The sequence below is a fragment of the Ciconia boyciana genome, chromosome 2 (genome assembly GCF_034638445.1).
Source record: "Ciconia boyciana chromosome 2, ASM3463844v1, whole genome shotgun sequence".
NCBI classification, from domain to species: Eukaryota; Metazoa; Chordata; class Aves; order Ciconiiformes; family Ciconiidae; genus Ciconia; species Ciconia boyciana.
In genome coordinates this window covers 16142090-16158774 of record NC_132935.1, presented here as the reverse complement: position 1 = coordinate 16158774, position 16685 = coordinate 16142090, and the positions used below count along the sequence as shown (strand labels likewise).

The 16685-nt window shown below is 38.7% G+C and overlaps 1 protein-coding gene across 1 annotated transcript in view; it reads right to left on the bottom strand.

Moving 5' to 3' along the window:
• Positions 1–13868, bottom strand: part of EIF3H (eukaryotic translation initiation factor 3 subunit H) — a 90260-nt gene extending 76392 nt beyond the window's left edge. The window contains exon 1 of the mRNA XM_072851997.1: positions 13711–13868. Within this exon, the coding sequence (XP_072708098.1) occupies positions 13711–13830 (120 nt within the window). The 5' untranslated portion in view covers positions 13831–13868. The remainder of the gene's footprint in view (positions 1–13710) is intronic.
• Positions 13869–16685: the final 2817 nt, after the last annotated feature.

Below are 16685 nucleotides of genomic sequence, written 5' to 3'. Positions count from 1 at the left end.
CCTGTTCACACACTGGTATAATGTATTTCTTGCAATACAAAGTTTCATAACACATTTCACAGTACATGGATTCATGCTCATTCCCATGGAAACCATCAGGGCCACAGGCACTGCAGTATCACTTCCTTGTAGAAACATTTCTATAAGGCAGCCCCAGGACTTCAATCGTACGAGCAGCAGTGCATTAGATGTTATTAGTGCACTCTTAGGAGGCAGCGATAGGGCTGTAATAAGATGAACGTCCAAAATTCTGCTAGTTACAAGTGGGACGGAACATTTCCCCAGGACTACTTAGTGTATTATTTCTCCTATTTCACAAATCTCACCGAACTCAAATCTTTTGAAAACATTCAGTACTTTAGGCACTTTTTGTAAATTGCCAATACAATTTATATTTATTATTTTTAATGAATTCAATACCTAACCATCATTTCAAGAATGAAAGCTGATGAATATACTCCTTTAGAGCACAACATATGGAAATTATATAGAAGCAGTAAAGGCAGGCACAGTTTCAACATTTTCCGCTCAATACACCAGAGCCTTACACTTATACTTCAACATACAGTCAATACGTATGTTCTGTGTATTAGTGAATCACCGTCGTTCAAATACACTAGCTCAATAAGCACTGCGAATATTTGCAAGTAAAGGTTTTCTCTTCAGCATCAACTTCTAGCAGCTTCCTATAAAAAGATTTAAAGATGACAGCCAAAAGCAGCAGCAGCAAATTTTGTCTACCAGCCTATTTTTTAATCAGATTGTGCCAAACTTATTATTTTGAAGCTGAAGAAAAACTGCAAGACAGTTACCTTTATTTATTTGACCTTCAAAAATTAGTAAAATAGGGCAGAGCTAGATGGGGAAGAGGGAGTACGGGCTGATCTGAGACTACTGATCTTTTTCAAAGACCACACCCCGCACAGCAGAACTGCAATACATATACTATTTAAGGGCGTGTCTTACGATCATGACTTCCATATGCATTCAACAGATGCTTCCAAGTAACCAGTAAAATCCCTACTGGACATGACTTCCATGTCATTTTAATAATTTATAACCTTTTGTGTAACAATTTTTTTCCACATTCAAGCACATATCCTTTCTGGCAAATGCTTGGCTACGTGCTAAGGGACTGCAACAGAGACAGATCCTCCTTGTAACAGGTAGCGCAATCCAGAGCACAGAGCCTGGACTGAGTCCCAGCTTTCCTGCTGACTTAAAGTATAAAAATTAAGGAAAAAAACCCATGACAGTCAGTTATTGCTGGTAAGCTTCAGCTTCCCCATCTTTCAAATAAAGATAAGACTTGCCTTTGTATCACCATCTAGCTGAACATGGCCCTGTGAAAACCACTTCCAGAAGAGCTCCATTTCTAATAACAGCTACTGTGACAGCGAAATTAAAAACAACCATTCTAATCTTATCACTGAGAGCGCCAATGGATAAGGCAGTATAGCTTTCAGATTGTTCCCAAAAAGTGATATGATAGCTGCAGTAAATACCCTATATATAATCTGAAGTTTAAAAAGCTTTAAAACAGTTATTTTTTCATATTGATAATAACGTAATAGTAAAAAATAACTGAGTCTTAAGTGCTCAAAACTCAGCCCTATGTTAATGAAGAATTTTCTCAATGAGATTGCTTATTTTCCTCAAATATGCATAAAAACCACAAATATTGACAAGAAGTGACTTAAACCTCCAACTAAGATCCTAAACACCAAAAGGGCACAACACTTGCATAACACGAATAGGTATGTATATTGCCTATTGCACAGATACGGGGCTCCATGGAAGGGGAAGGATGCACAGCAAATGGACTGCAAAGCAGGATACAATGTTTAAGCAGAACAAAGGCAGAGACTGACAAGCCTTATATGCTCACAGCAACATCCAAACCCTCCTTTTCCAGTAAAGGACCAAATATTTATAGAAGAGCATTAGCCTGTTATTGCATGCACACAGCAAAGTTCAGGTGCATCTTCAGACTCCAGTGAGTAAATAAGCCTCTCTATTAACTTTAAAATTAGATTAAGGAAAAAAAAGTTAAAGTGCTTATCTTAAATAAGCACCCACATACAAGTCATTCAAGAATATTTCCACACTTATTCCTAAAATAACTTTGTGTATGCATGTCATAAAAGACATTAGCAAAGTTAAATCAGTTACCTTGTCTTTGTTTTGCATTCTTGATTTTAGACTATTGGATAATCTTACAAAATACTAACAGGAATTCTTACTATACAGGCATGAAATTTTCCAATTTATTACATTAACAATGTACTTACTTTCCATTAAGATGATACCATTTAACACACGGTAACATAGTGTAACTGGTAAGCATTGTTGTTAAAGCAGGTATCACATCTCTGCAATCTCAACACTGCCTGAAGATTAAAAAAACATGAAAGAACAGCACGCTCAAAACTGTACCATCATTGAGAATGTATTTTGAGCATGTGTGTAAATATGGAAAAATAAAACACAAAGTAATCATATCCAAAAAATGTTTCTGGCAAAGAAAGATTAATAAAAAATACTATAGCAATAATAAGCTGAAAATACGTTATCTTCTTTCAAAGACTAGAAAAAACAAAAGACTTGTTCCTATTCTTACAAGGCCTCTCATAAGGTCTATAAGATTTATTTGAAAGGTAGAAGAAAAAGTCTTAAGACATAATAGAGCATAAAAGATGTTCATTTTATACACACCACAAAGCGCCTTTCAGTATCTGAACCTGCTAGTTTTCTGCCCGCAGCCAAGATTCTGTATCTTGTACACTTCCCTCAACTATACCATACTGCATGCCAGCTGCAAAGGTCTAATTTTGTTACAATAAACTGAAAACTAAAGGAGAATATTTAACAATGTTTCAGTGTGCAAGAGGACATAATGCATTGTCTCAGCAACAAAGCCAGCAATTGTCACCTCCCCACTTGTAGATACCCGGGTCAAATTTAACACTTAAATAAGACACAAGATAATGCTTATTGTCTCATTTGTTTCTGATGTAACATTTTAAACACTAAAATGTGGTAAATTATTTGAAAAACTTGGTGGAAATATTCTTTTCCTTGGTATTAACACAGCGAAATAGGTATCACAAGAGCACGATTTACTGTTTTCAATAGCTGTGCATACATAATTACAAGGCAAGAGACCAGTTTGATATGCACATAACAGGAACAAAAAATGAGAATTTTAACTGTTAATGACAGTAGTATAGAGGGCAACACATTGTTTCTCCTTGCACACAGCAAAAAAAAAAAGGGTGTTTTGAAATAATATTTTCCCCTTCAAGTCTTGAAGTCTAACACTGCTCAACACATTAAAACCACCTCCATTTAGATTAACTCCTTTTGTCAGCACACTAGTTTCACAGTATGAAGTGATACCAGATGTTCTAGTTTTAAATGCCTCGCTAGAGTATACTTACCATGACACTTAGTAGACGCTGAGTGCACCAATGCACTCTTACAAATAATTTAAAGTTTGTGCTCTGTTAGCAAGTATACCTGCTATCCATTGACAAGACACACTGCAGTTTTAATCCTCAGACCACCATGATGTGGGTACTTTACCTGTTTCAGGTTAAGAAATCTCAAAGGGGATAGTGTCTATATTTAAGAATGAAATCAATAGCAAGAATAAGAGTTTACAATTTAAAAAAAAACCACAAATGTCTCTTCCTTGCTGGAAGAAACCACTCACAGATCCAGAACCGAAGGAAAGTTAGCAAAGTTAGCAAAACAACAAAAAAGAAAAACCAATGAATGGATCTTTTTTATTCTGCTTTAAATAGAAAGGCACCAATGTAAAAAGAGGCATAAAGAACATAGAAAACAGATAATATTCTTGGCACACTTCATTCAACTCTTTACCACTTTGATTTGTGCCACTCTTACTCTGGGAACAGACGAAGCTAACTCATAAAATGCAGCACTCATAAAATGCAGCAGACACTGTGGGACATTCTCCATAGAGTGCTACTAACTGTCCTGCTGAAGTGTTATGAACAAGGTAGCCGGCTGGGGGAAGAAGGGGTGAGAAAGCCAACGCAGTGTGATGCCTCAGGACTTCACTGGCACTTCACTAAGCCTGAAAAATGGGAAGTCTTATACTCCAAGAAGGTTCTTCCCCTTTCAACTTGATAGTACATATCAATGATTTCTCTTCTGAATGTAAGCACGGATTATATGTCAGAAGTTCCCCTCTGGGTTAGATTCATGCAACTCATTGTACCTGAAGATTAATAGAAAATATATACTTATCACGCAACTAATACAAAATGCTTCTGTCATCTCCATGGTTCAAGGTATCCATGAACACATCAAGCTAGTATTCAATTCATACACTAACTCTCAGTGCCAGCATAATCTGATCTAAATTTTTAGGGAAACAGGTCAAGGAAAAGTCAAAGAGATTAAACTTCAACTTAAAATTCCATTTGAACTCATTTGGAGGACACACAAAACACAATACAGCCTGAAGGATGTTATATCCTAAAATCTCGTTCTACAGCTCTGCAATATCAAGAAACTGCACAGAGAACAGCAGGCAGAACACATAGGCTCGACATTCTTGCAAAGTCTTCAAAAAGGGTAAAGGAGAAGGTAAGAAACCACAAGAAAAGCTAGGAAAAGCACAGTCTTCACAACTTAACAAACGTCAAAGATTTTTACCCAGTTCAATACAGGCTTCACTGTTATTACCAATTACTCAAATACTACATAAATTGATTGCTTGCTTTCTAAGCATGTCAAAAGTTGTAATTTGAAAAAGTGCTTAAACAAACATTTGCAAGATGAGTCTCAAAAACTGATTTTCAGTAAACATGGTACCTTATTTAATTTACTATGATCAAACATATCATCCTAAAGAGCTCCTCACCCAAGAAGCCAACTAGGCTTTCCCTATTAACAGCTGGGGATACAATCCTATCTCTCATATGCCTTTAGGACAAAAAAGGCTGGTAATAAGAAAACAAGGCATAAGCAACTTAAATAACACACCTATGAGCAGAGTAACTATCGAAATTCAATAGTTCAATAATGTTAGGGTGTTTTTAAAAAGGTAGATTCACACATTTTTATCTATGTTAAAAAAAAAACAAATAAACCCTCTACATACCATAGATGAGAATACAAACCATTAGGCACACTACAACATCACCAAATCAAGGATGATGTAATGAAGCTTAAAGTAACAATCTTTGATTAAATCAGTCATATCTGACACAAGAGAAATATCTACGCTATAGCCACACTGGTGCAAATCCAAATGCAGACAAGGCCTACAACTTCTAACCATCTTCTTGACATATTTATGTTTTAGCCAATGTATGTTTGTATTTAATATAAATAAACTGACAAGGATATCTTAAGGTTTAGCTTAAGTTCTATACAAACTTTAAGAAGTACACCTAAATATATATACAAAGACTCACAGAATTAAGTAGCTCGAACAAATATTACCTGGCATTAGAAGATCATCTTGAGTATTAGCATGGCCTCTAACCCTCATCTCAGAGTTTGATGGCCTAACGATTCAGGTATGCCTCACCCATTTGCTATACATAAAGGCTTCTGTTAATGAATATTGCTAGAGCCTTTAACTATAGAATGGCAATTTGTTACCAGTATTAAGGCTTTCCACACTAGCAGCTATGAAGATAAGGAATAGAAACCTATAATCATTCTGAGAAACCTATGTAGCTTTTGTTACTTTCTACAATATGTAAAATGTGTGCAATGGGCATAAGTGTAAAAAGAATTAATACTCACTGGTTTAATAAAAAAGGAAACATCATTCTATTAATGAAATAAGAAAAGCAATGCACGTATTAATGCTTTTGCATGTTGTTAAAGCTCCAATTATGTTTTTATGCAAAAGTGATGTATAAGCAAACTTTATCCAGTCAGTCAACACTGTTCTCCAAAAGCATTACTAAATATTTTAATGTACACCTAAATTCAACAGGTTAGGATTTTAAAAAGAAAAAAAGTCATATATTGGTGCTTAAGGATTTAGTTGGATGAGGAATGATTGTCCTTTACTTTTACTCTCCTTCCTAGAATATCCTCATGCAGAGGATTTGCAAAGAATGAAACAGCTTCCCAGTAACAACATACTTCCTTGTGACTACTCTGAAGGCAAACTTGATAATAAAAAACACTTATTTGGCCTGGCAGCCAGCACAACTGCCTTGCTAGAAGATCCCCATCTCCCAGCCCACAGCTATATTATTTTCCCAGAAGAAAGTTTCCATATACCCATTATCTACATACTAGTGGTCAGACATGACCCACAATCCACCACATGGAGTAACTCATTTTCGAATATTAGTTCAATTTCTGTATTACATAAGCTTTTGTGCTCATCTAGTAAAAATGTTACTCATCCTACCTGCTCTTATGTCTCTGAGTGATATACCAGTTTGTCTCTGCTTTTACAGTTTTATATTTTGCCCGGTATCACTACTAAAACTGCAAGAACTGCAGAAATATGCAGAGGAAGCCCTTAGTAAGTGCAATTTTAGACAGCTGAGTAGGGTTAGAAGTTTAACTAAAAAAGTATTCTAGAAAAGTCTCCAAACTCTCATGGAAATTCACAATCTCTTATTAGGACTACACCCTTTCCTGGTACTTTCAACAGTAGAAAATTTAAAAACTGGGCAATCTGCATGCTGCTTCCTTATACAAAACTAAACTTTCAGGTATCCCAGGAATAAGCTTACCCAAGAGTACATTGCAAGATTAGGCTATGCAGCAATGGGAAACCAGCCTGTAAATGAAAAATAACCGAAGTCTCACAACACCCTACAGCCATCAACCTGCTACTTCCAGTAAAGCATTGTTACACTGAACCTAAATAATATTCATACATATGATTATTTTGTTGACAAGAACATTAATATTGCAAAAGCAAATGCTGAAGAGTTACTACAAACATGAAACAAAATTACCCTGCAAACTTCCATTGTAATAATCTAGCAAACTGGAAGGCAAGACTTTTTAATGACAACCTAACTTGTTTTATTTGCTCTCATGGTCAAAGTGCAGCTACTTTAGTACCAGAGTTTCTGTCCTCTTTGCCTTATTTACTCACTTCGCTGTGTGAGAGAAAGGATGCAAAGGTACTACAGAGCAAATGGCATTCATACAGTTCAAGGCTATAATCCAGTGCATATGTAAAAGAGGTCAAATAAAAACTGCAACAGCAGAATAGTAATTTTGGGTAAATAGTAAATAGAAAAATAGTAAATAGTAAAAATAGAAAACCTTACCATTTAAGAGATAATAAATATCAGGAAATGCAGCTGATCAGAATTGTTCATTACACTCTCTTCTACTGTTATAATGGTTCTTATTTAAAATTGCAGATGCAAGAAATCCAAGTACCTTTATCATTAATTCAATAAGCACAAAATTCACACAGTATTTCCTTTTCACCCTCTCTCATTTCAAATTTTCCACTGGAAAACAAGAAAATAACAGCGTTCTGAAGAAAACAGCAATATTCCACAAGTGGGTTTATATCTGAAACCCTGTACAACAGAGTAGTGTTTCATGACACAGACATAACAGCAAACAGAAACAGAATTATTTTTTGTTACATTATCTCCATAGTGTAGTGCAGGTCCCAAATAAGTATAGGACAAAGAATGAAAAAAAGGAAAGATGTTCGTTAGCTTTAAGGAAAAAAACACCAAGATATGAAAAAACCTGAAGCAGTTGTTCCTGTGATTCCATGAAAAGATTATTTTCAATACAGCTATCTGTATAAATCAACAATACAGCCCCACTAACCACACTCACAGAAAATATGTGATTTTTAGAGACAGATACAAAAGTTTTAGGTATGCAGTTGAAGTTTGAATCTCATACTTAAGATCAGTTTTGTAGAAATAAGGAAAATTAATATTTATACCCAACTTTACAAATTGAAACCACTCAGACTAATAAGGGTAGGTACAAGAGCCTTGTGAAGTTCCAGCAAATTTATGGACTTTATTCTCCATTTTGACATCACTAAATGCAATCATTTAGTAACCTAACCTTCTCCCTTGCTTTCTTGCAAGAAACAAGAACACACAAGTATCTTTCCTTTTTGTAGATTAACACAGAAGGTTACTTGACTGCACAAGTAGGTACCCATAAAAGAAAACTGCCACATCTATTCAGCTAACCTGAAAATTTCTTTCCATTCAAAGGAATAACTACTGCTTATGTTCTAAAATCCATCAGCTTACAGTTTGAAATTTATTGCACCTTACTGAAGGAAAAGAATACAACATCAGTGAACCAGATCTGATTAATTTCAGAAGCTGAATTCCAAAAAAATTCAGCCCCCACTAAGAATTTCTAGAAGTAAAGCAAACAAGAGTCCATCAACACCTCTTGCAAAAAAAATAAAAAGGTAAGGAAATTATGGCACTGCTTTACATTTATTTCAGACAGCATGTGATAATTATTACCCCTTTGGGGAAGATCCTGAGAGTGGCTTTTGAGTTCCTTGCTATGAAGGGTCATACAACTGTGAAACCAAAAATCTAGCAAGCTTATAAGCACTGAAGAAACGGCTCTCAAAGTCATGCACAACCTAATCTAAACTACACCCATGAATTTTGCCAGAAATATATAAGCGTTCAAGCTATAATATGGTTCTCTTATACACCTGGACCCCACTAGCTACACAGAAAATCAGAAGGGCCTCCAGCAAGTGTAGTAAAAGCTACACATTACAACATTTGTTGTATTTGTTGCTATTTCCCCATTCAGCAGGAAAAAGGGATCAGACAATCTGCTGCACATGAGCAACTGGGAAGAAAGCCTATGTTCTTTCCTTCCATGCATTCCTTGTACATACACACCAGAGCTGTGCTACCCTTTCTCCTCCTCGTGCAAAGCTTAGAAAAAGCGTATGTTATATATCCTTTCTTTCAATGAAAAAGTGAGCAGAGACAAAATTTGATTATCTACAAGGGACTCCTAGATGTCTGGTCACAACCACAACTTTTCCAATCTCTGAGTGGCATGCCTGCAATTAAATAAGGGTTGCAATCAACTTTTAATGCACCTGTTACATCTGGAACTAGCTGCCCTGATCTGCCACCAGGCAGGTGAGAGCATGCAGAAGCCCAAGAACTAATAAAAACCAAAGTAATTTTTAGTCTTCATATGTCTGAACACTGCTCACATTCTCAAATGGCAAAAGATTATCATAAGGTGATCTTAACCCTGTACTTCTTCTAAAACACAACTATGAAGCAGTTTGAGGTGACCAAATCAGATACACATGTTCCAATAATGTAAGACACCGTGTCAGTAGAATTAATAGTCTAGTTCCCTATAGAAAACTTACACGATTTCCTTGCTCATACATGTTATTCTTCCTATACTTCCAAAGTTGCTGGTGATTTTACTAAACTTAAGAAACTAAACTTATTTCTTCAAGAGAGTTCTTTCCTATGGACTCCATGCAAGTAGATAGCTTAGAAGAGTAAAGGGATTATTTGAAGAATAGCTCGTTCACCTTCTAAAGATGCCATTAGAAAGCAATCCGCACAAGGTAAAAAAAGCTTACAGTACTCCAAACGGACAAATAACTTCAAGAAGGTGTGAGCTCTAATTATGTCTAAAAGCCTACTGCAAACCAAGCTGCAAAACCCAGTCATGCTTTTTTATTTTTCAGTTCTTATATTAAAAGCATCATTTGTTCTTCTGTGATTATTGCAGATGGACACTCACTATAAAATTTACAATTACTGTTTCTAAGAGCTCCAGAAGGCATTTAAGAGTCTTCATAAAGCTCCTTGTAGTCATAATCATCACAAATTTGAGTGATCAGGTAAATGCTAATCTCTCAAAAAAAGCAGAAACATGAAAAGGCTGCTTATCCACAGCCAGAAAGAAAGAAAAAAAAAAAAAAAAGACAAATATCCTATGCATGTGATCACCGCTACTGTGAACACAAGTTTTCTTTGGGCTACTTGAATGGAGAACACAATGGAATCTCCATTCAAATTTCTACAACAGGAAGCAAAGACAACAAAATGTGATGTATCGCACTCATCTTCTGATCTTTTCCTCAGGATGGTCAAAAACAAATACAGGAAATCCTACATCTCATCTGAAAGATAAAGCACACTATAAATGTGAGTTTCTGGAGGGTTATTTTTTACCCTGTGATTTCTAATTTCTTAGAAAGACTAGACCACCTACATCGGAAACCGCTTTTCCTATAGGTTTATTCATTAAGCATATAATTTTTCTGGCACACTGCTGTATCAACAAAAGCTCAGTGTAAAAACTTACATGCATGGGATACTTTGTTTGCTGAACCAATACAAGCTGAATCAGCACAAGCAATTTACGATGGCATAAACCAGTGACATATTAGGACTTCCCATAATATGCAACTAAAACCATGTTATATCCCTTACAGTCGTACAAACTCTTACATAGACTACACATCCCTGCTCACTATGGATGAGTTACACACCGTGATCTGTAGAACATGCATAGGCTGCCACTACTAATCTTTACTACTAAATAAACCCAAAGCAGATCACAATATTGTCTTAAAACGAATAACAGAAATCTCGTACTTCTATTACTCACATAGTCTAAACTAAAACACCTATTCTATTCAATAATTCAGAAGATGACCAGTTCCAAGAAGAGAGCACCGCAAAGGTCCCTTATTTAACAAACCTCAACATCAATGGCTCTGAATCCACATGCAGTCAGTCTTTTTCTGTGTTGTAAAAGCAACTGGAGTCAATTTTCTTCAATATTGCGGGTGTCCCTTCTATTCCCGAGCTGGATGAAGGACACCACCCACTTTTGCTTATCGCGCCTTTAAAAGATGTTCCTATTTCAAAAGTGCCAATATAACTGTATACGCAGATAATTTCTGTCTGCTACAGCTTTCTCAAAAATTAATCAGAAAACAAAACCACTTTCAAAATATCAAAACCAGAATAAAATACTTGGAATCTCATTATCATGCTGATACAGTAGCTAGTCATATGTATCATTTGATGACTGAGACCTTAACTATCTAGCAGAAAAGCCAACAGAAAAAGGTACAGACTTGTATTCTTCCCCTCCTTTCTGTCAAACTGAAGATTGGAAATCTATGTACACATTTAATTTCAGAAGCCTTTTATAAACAAGCATTCAGGTACTTCAATCAAGTTATCAAGTGTCTACAATGTGACACAGTTCTCCCTCAATGTTCCTAAATTTTGGTGCTATTATTTTTGCAGAATACTCTAATAGTACTAACATTTTTAAAAGTTTATGCAAATTTAGCCTATCTTATTAGTTAGGGTTTCATTGTTAGCTTTTACACCTGCCATGGCAGTGCTTCTTAATTTATTATTGTGTTACCTGAAACAAAATTGCACTTGATCTAAATCCAAATTACACCATTACATAATAAAATAAGGAATTAATCAGATTAAAATAAGAAAGAAGTTAACTATAGGATGCTCTACTCGTACCAAATTTAAAAGGAGGCCAGAAAAGTAGGTATTGCTGCATCATTATATATTATGTTTTACGGTAACGTACTGACATTTAGAACTTCTTCTCTTAATTACTAATATTATTTTCTTTTACTTTACTCTTCCTCCAAAATAACAAGCTTTCTAAACATATACAGAAGACTGATGCATCTTCTATTTTGCATACACAAACCCAAAAGCAACCTACATAGCATGTCTTTGCTTTCAAAGCAGTCCCATTTGAAAGGATTACTTCTGCCACTGCCAAGAGATGAGGAACCAGTGGAGAGAAAGAGATCGCTCACTTCCCTGACACCCACCAAAATTCATCTCCAGTTTTGGCACATAATCACCCTGGTCATCATCAAGTTGACTGATGAAGTCTTGTTACTTTGTGACAGCACAGATGAGACATTTAAACTGTAAGATATTAGAAGTGTTTTAGCAGAATTTCAGTAAGACATTCTGAGGACTTGCAATGGGAGCCACTTTGTTTACAAAGCAAGCAAATTTATGCCAACACTTCTCTTCACCACTTCTTCAGAAGTTTGTGAACCACAATGTTAGTGTCCTGAGAACACTCTGTGTAAGATCCATTGGGGGACATCTTCAGCAGGTGGAAAGGTGAAAGCTTTCCACTGTTTACAGTAAGTTACCTTCCTCTGTATAGACTCCATGCAAGAGATACCACTGTGCTGTACCAGAAGAATACACAAGGACAAGGGGGAAAAAAAAAGCATAAAGGAAAAAGTATTCATCGGTATTTGTTGGACTGTCAGAAGCAGACCATCAGGGCCACTCACAGTCAATTTGAATGAACAATAGTTCACAAAGCAGGTTACACACCTGATCGAAAACAGCTTTAAAACAGCTTTTCTCTTTATTTCATTAAAGCAGGAACAAAAGAAATCAAATTCAACAGTTGTTATTAAGTCCCAAACTGATAAAACAGCTTTTACAGCCACAGAAATGGAGTTAAAGGTGTCAACCTGTGTCCTGCTCTTAACTATTCCCTTTTTCATTATTCCCTCAAACTTGCTAATAAAAAGCCACACACGCACCACCGTCCATCTGGCTCTAGCCTGCTTGCAACAGCAGCAGTCTGCTGTCAGCTGCTATATTTTTAGGGCTATGTTTCACAACTGGTCAGTTTTCACCACTCCTTGAAAATGCTATGTGCACCAGAGCCACAGATATGCAGACGGTTGAACAGAATACTGCAGAAATACTCTCATTAATTCAAATTTTCTCTTTCATAATAGCCACTATACACAAATAAGTTATCCTTCCTCTTCCCAAACATTTACTATACTGTGTAACTCCAGGATAATGACTGGAGACTATGACTAATAAATGCCAAGTAGGCTTCAAAGCTTGCCCCAAAATTATGATCTTCATTCTCATTACTGGTATACTGATTCTCCTTCACACTTCAGCTGTGCAGTGTTCTGCTGACACTTGGAAAAGATAATGAAGAAGTAACAAGCAATGCCTCTACTCTTAAGAAGTTTAAACAACTATTTTTTCCCCATTTTATGTCATTGTGAGTAATGTCAATTGTACGAGACATGAACTGACACAAAAACATCCAACAGCAAAGCCAAGAACCAACTTCAGAAGACACTCTTCTGCTTAAGGTCTGCTAGGATCACCTCTATTAGGATGGCTTCATTCTCCACTAAACCCCTTCAGTCCGTCGTTTTCTTTTATTTCTTTTTAATAAAACACAGTAGGTGTTAGCAGTCCTAACAGAGAAGGCAAAAAGCACAACAGATGAGGGAAAAACCCACCGTGCCTACCATCTCTTACACCTGTGTAGGTTTCAACAGTCTGAGCTATGAAAGGTGGACACAGAAAACCCAAGCACCAGGGCAGCGGAGCTGAAGGAAGAAAGGCAATATTTAAAAGCAATTAATTCCTGCCCTAGCCCGGCCTTCGCTTACACAAGGGAGGGAGACGTTCCTCTCCCCGGGGACGAGCACAGGGGGAGTCTGGCCGCAGGTTAGGAAGCTTGGGAGGAGAATGAAACCGCTCCTGCCCCTCGGGGCGCCACGGCGACCCCGGCCCCGGGTCGGACGCTGTCCCCCGGCCGCGGCACCGCCCCACAGACGGGACCAGCCCCGCCGGCGGCTCCACGCGGCCGCAGCCGCCCCACCCGCCCCTCCGCCAGAGCGGCCCCGGCCCCTCCGCTCACCAGCCCGTCGATCTGCACTTGCTTGACGGCCGAGTCGCCCGTGGCGGCGGCCTTGCCTTTGCCTTTCGAGGCGCCGAAGCCGCTGCCGGCAGCCCCGGAGCCTTCCTTGCGCGACGCCATCTTGCCCCTCGCACCGGCCGGAAAGAGAAAAACGAAACACCGGAAGCGATGGCGAGGCCGCGGCGGCGCGCAGGGAAACGGCTCCGGGCGGAAACTACGCGGAAGGGAGGCGCATGCGCGGTGCCGCCGCGGGGTGCCGTGGTGGCGGGGCGGTGGCGGAGCCCCCTCACGGCCCCGGGCGCGCTCCGGGCGGGGTGGAGCGGCCGTCGCTCGGCCTCGCCAGCCGACACGGCGGTCCCAAGCGCATCTGGAGCAGGAGAAACCCTGTGCCTTGTGCAAGGCGCCTGTGGCCATCCCAACGCGCCTGACCTGGGATGGGAGAGGCCGAGGGGGCCTTCCTCTCCACCTTCCTCTCCACGTGCCGGATGGCGCCTGGCAAACCGTTTCTGACAACCTGGGAACCTCAGGCCGTGCATTTCCATGGCTTCCTTGGGCGATTCTGATGCTAACGGTCACGTAAAGTGACAGCTATGCCGCCGGGCCGGGCTTGCCGCAGCCAGTGGGCTGCAGTGAGGGTTCCCCAGCAGGACTGAGGGAGGCTCTGCTCGTGCGGGGGGTTTGCACCTAATAAACCGCTTGACATTGAGGGAGAAGCATGTCCAAGAGACAATAGATTTGAAAGCTCTGGATTTTAGCTTTTAAAAAGCAGACTGCTATGGAGTTATGTGAATATGTGTGTTGAGCATGAATAGCAAGTCATCCGTGCACTGAGAGGGGATGCAAAATCTTAACATTAGATACAAACAAAACCCTGAACTGTCAACTACTCGTTCTCAGGAAAGGGTTTAAGTGTTGTAGGAAACGTTAACTTGATTCTGGTTTGCTGCTCTTTTTTTGTTTGTTTTGGGTTTTTTTTAAGTATTTCAAATCCTACACATTATTCTGAAAAATGAAATGGGCTGTGAAAGGTAGACATAGCAAACACCCCAAAGCTATCCAGACACTATGCCAAATATGTGACCTCATAAAAGTTCACGTGAACCTTTTCAACAATGTAGTTGACGCTAATTTCTAACTGGGGGAGGGGAACGTGTTTACCATCACCAATACAAAGATGCATCTGCATTTTCCAGCAGACACAGACCCAGCATTTGCCTGTTCCTATGAAATGGCCTTACATCACAAGAATATTCCCTACCAGCTGCCTGCATCGGGGCTGGAACAAATTCAAGCAAAGAATCTGGTATAACAATCATCCCCACCAGGCAAACCTAAATGCCACTGATATCACTGACCAGATCTGCATTGAGTCTACCAGGAAACCTAGATACCCAGCTTAGCTAAGAACACCTCGCGACAGATGTCTGAAGTTCGGTGTGATGAATCCCACTGTAGATTTCCTGCTGGGAAAAATCTGTTAAATGGAGATTAAGGGTGAAGTTTAGAATCGCAGCATCACTGAGGTCAAATGTGCCTTGTGCCCCGAAGAGACTGAAGTGTGCGTGTGCAGCGAGATTAGGGCGTTGTTCTAAAAAATAGGTCTGTAGGGAGGCTGATGCAATAGCGACCCAGAGTTTCAAGGCAGCGTGCTGTGGCCAAGGAGCTCAACCATCACGTAGGTGTTGCAAATTTGAGTCCTACCCTTCACAGGTTTCCATGACTGAATGTTGCACTCCCACTGGCATTGCCTTTTGAAGTTTTCCTAGAGAACAAAGTTGGTTGATTCAATATTAATATTTCACTTTGCTGTTATATACACATGCATACCCAGTTTTAATTTACAAATATGATCAAATAGCTTTAATTAAAGAAAACTAAGATTAGGAAACAGTGTTATGGTAATATAGTGGTTTTCAACTTCAGTCCATGGACTGCTGGAGATCTGTGGGCTACTTCAAAGATGCTGCTGAAAGGTATTTAAATAGAAAAAACATGCCTTCTCTTAGTAAATGCGCAGTGCTTTACCACTGGCAAATTCTTAGGGATCTGAAAAGGAATTAAAACTCCTGGGATAAGACGAATGCGCTACATTATTCCTGCCTATCAGTTTTTGAACATAAACTCAATGTAATTTAAAAAGGAAAGGAAAAAAAAAAACCCAAACCCCAAACCAACAAGTAGCTACAGCACAGAACATCAGCATGTTCAAAGAGGTTGCTGTGGGCACCCAAAATAGCCCTATTCGAGGGACTGGCATAGGGCTCACATTACCTAATGCACTGCCAGAATAATTCAGTCAATTTGGTTAATTATGATTAACATGAAAAATGAAGCACAAATATCAACTTTCTACTTTGCAGAACTCAGCAGATCACTGGAGGTAAGAGGCCATAAAAAATTTCACCATTGAAAATACTGAATTCTTGAAAAGGAGGCCATAAAAAGCATGTCAGACTGAAAAATTTTAGTAATATTGCCCAAGCTACTCAGGAAAACCACAAAACAGAAGACTTCCATCACAAAGTATTTTAGAAAATTCAAGCAGTGCAAAAACTCCGTTAATCATTTTTAAATGATACTCTAAAGCAAAAGACAGCTGGAGCCAAGCAAAACCCTTGTATTCCCCAGTCTTGCTTAAGTAAAAGCCTTGGTAGAATTCAGATGTGTCATTTATCTCTACAGCACGGCTGCACCGTACCAATGCTATGAACAGAACTAGTGTTGCTAAAAGGAAATTATCTGATTAAGGGTTCAAAGATGTAATCCCTTCCAAATTGTCAGACTGACTTTACCTTAAGGGCTAAACCAACTTGAATTATGTTTGTGTATGCTGCAGGCTAAGACCATGCACGTGAGTAGTTACCAGAGATCGGCTAACCTGCAATGACTTGTTACCACTTGGTAAATGGGCCGTGTCTGAATTCTGTTTTTCCTCCCTACCCTCTCAGCAATTCCAAATATTTCTAAGCATAATG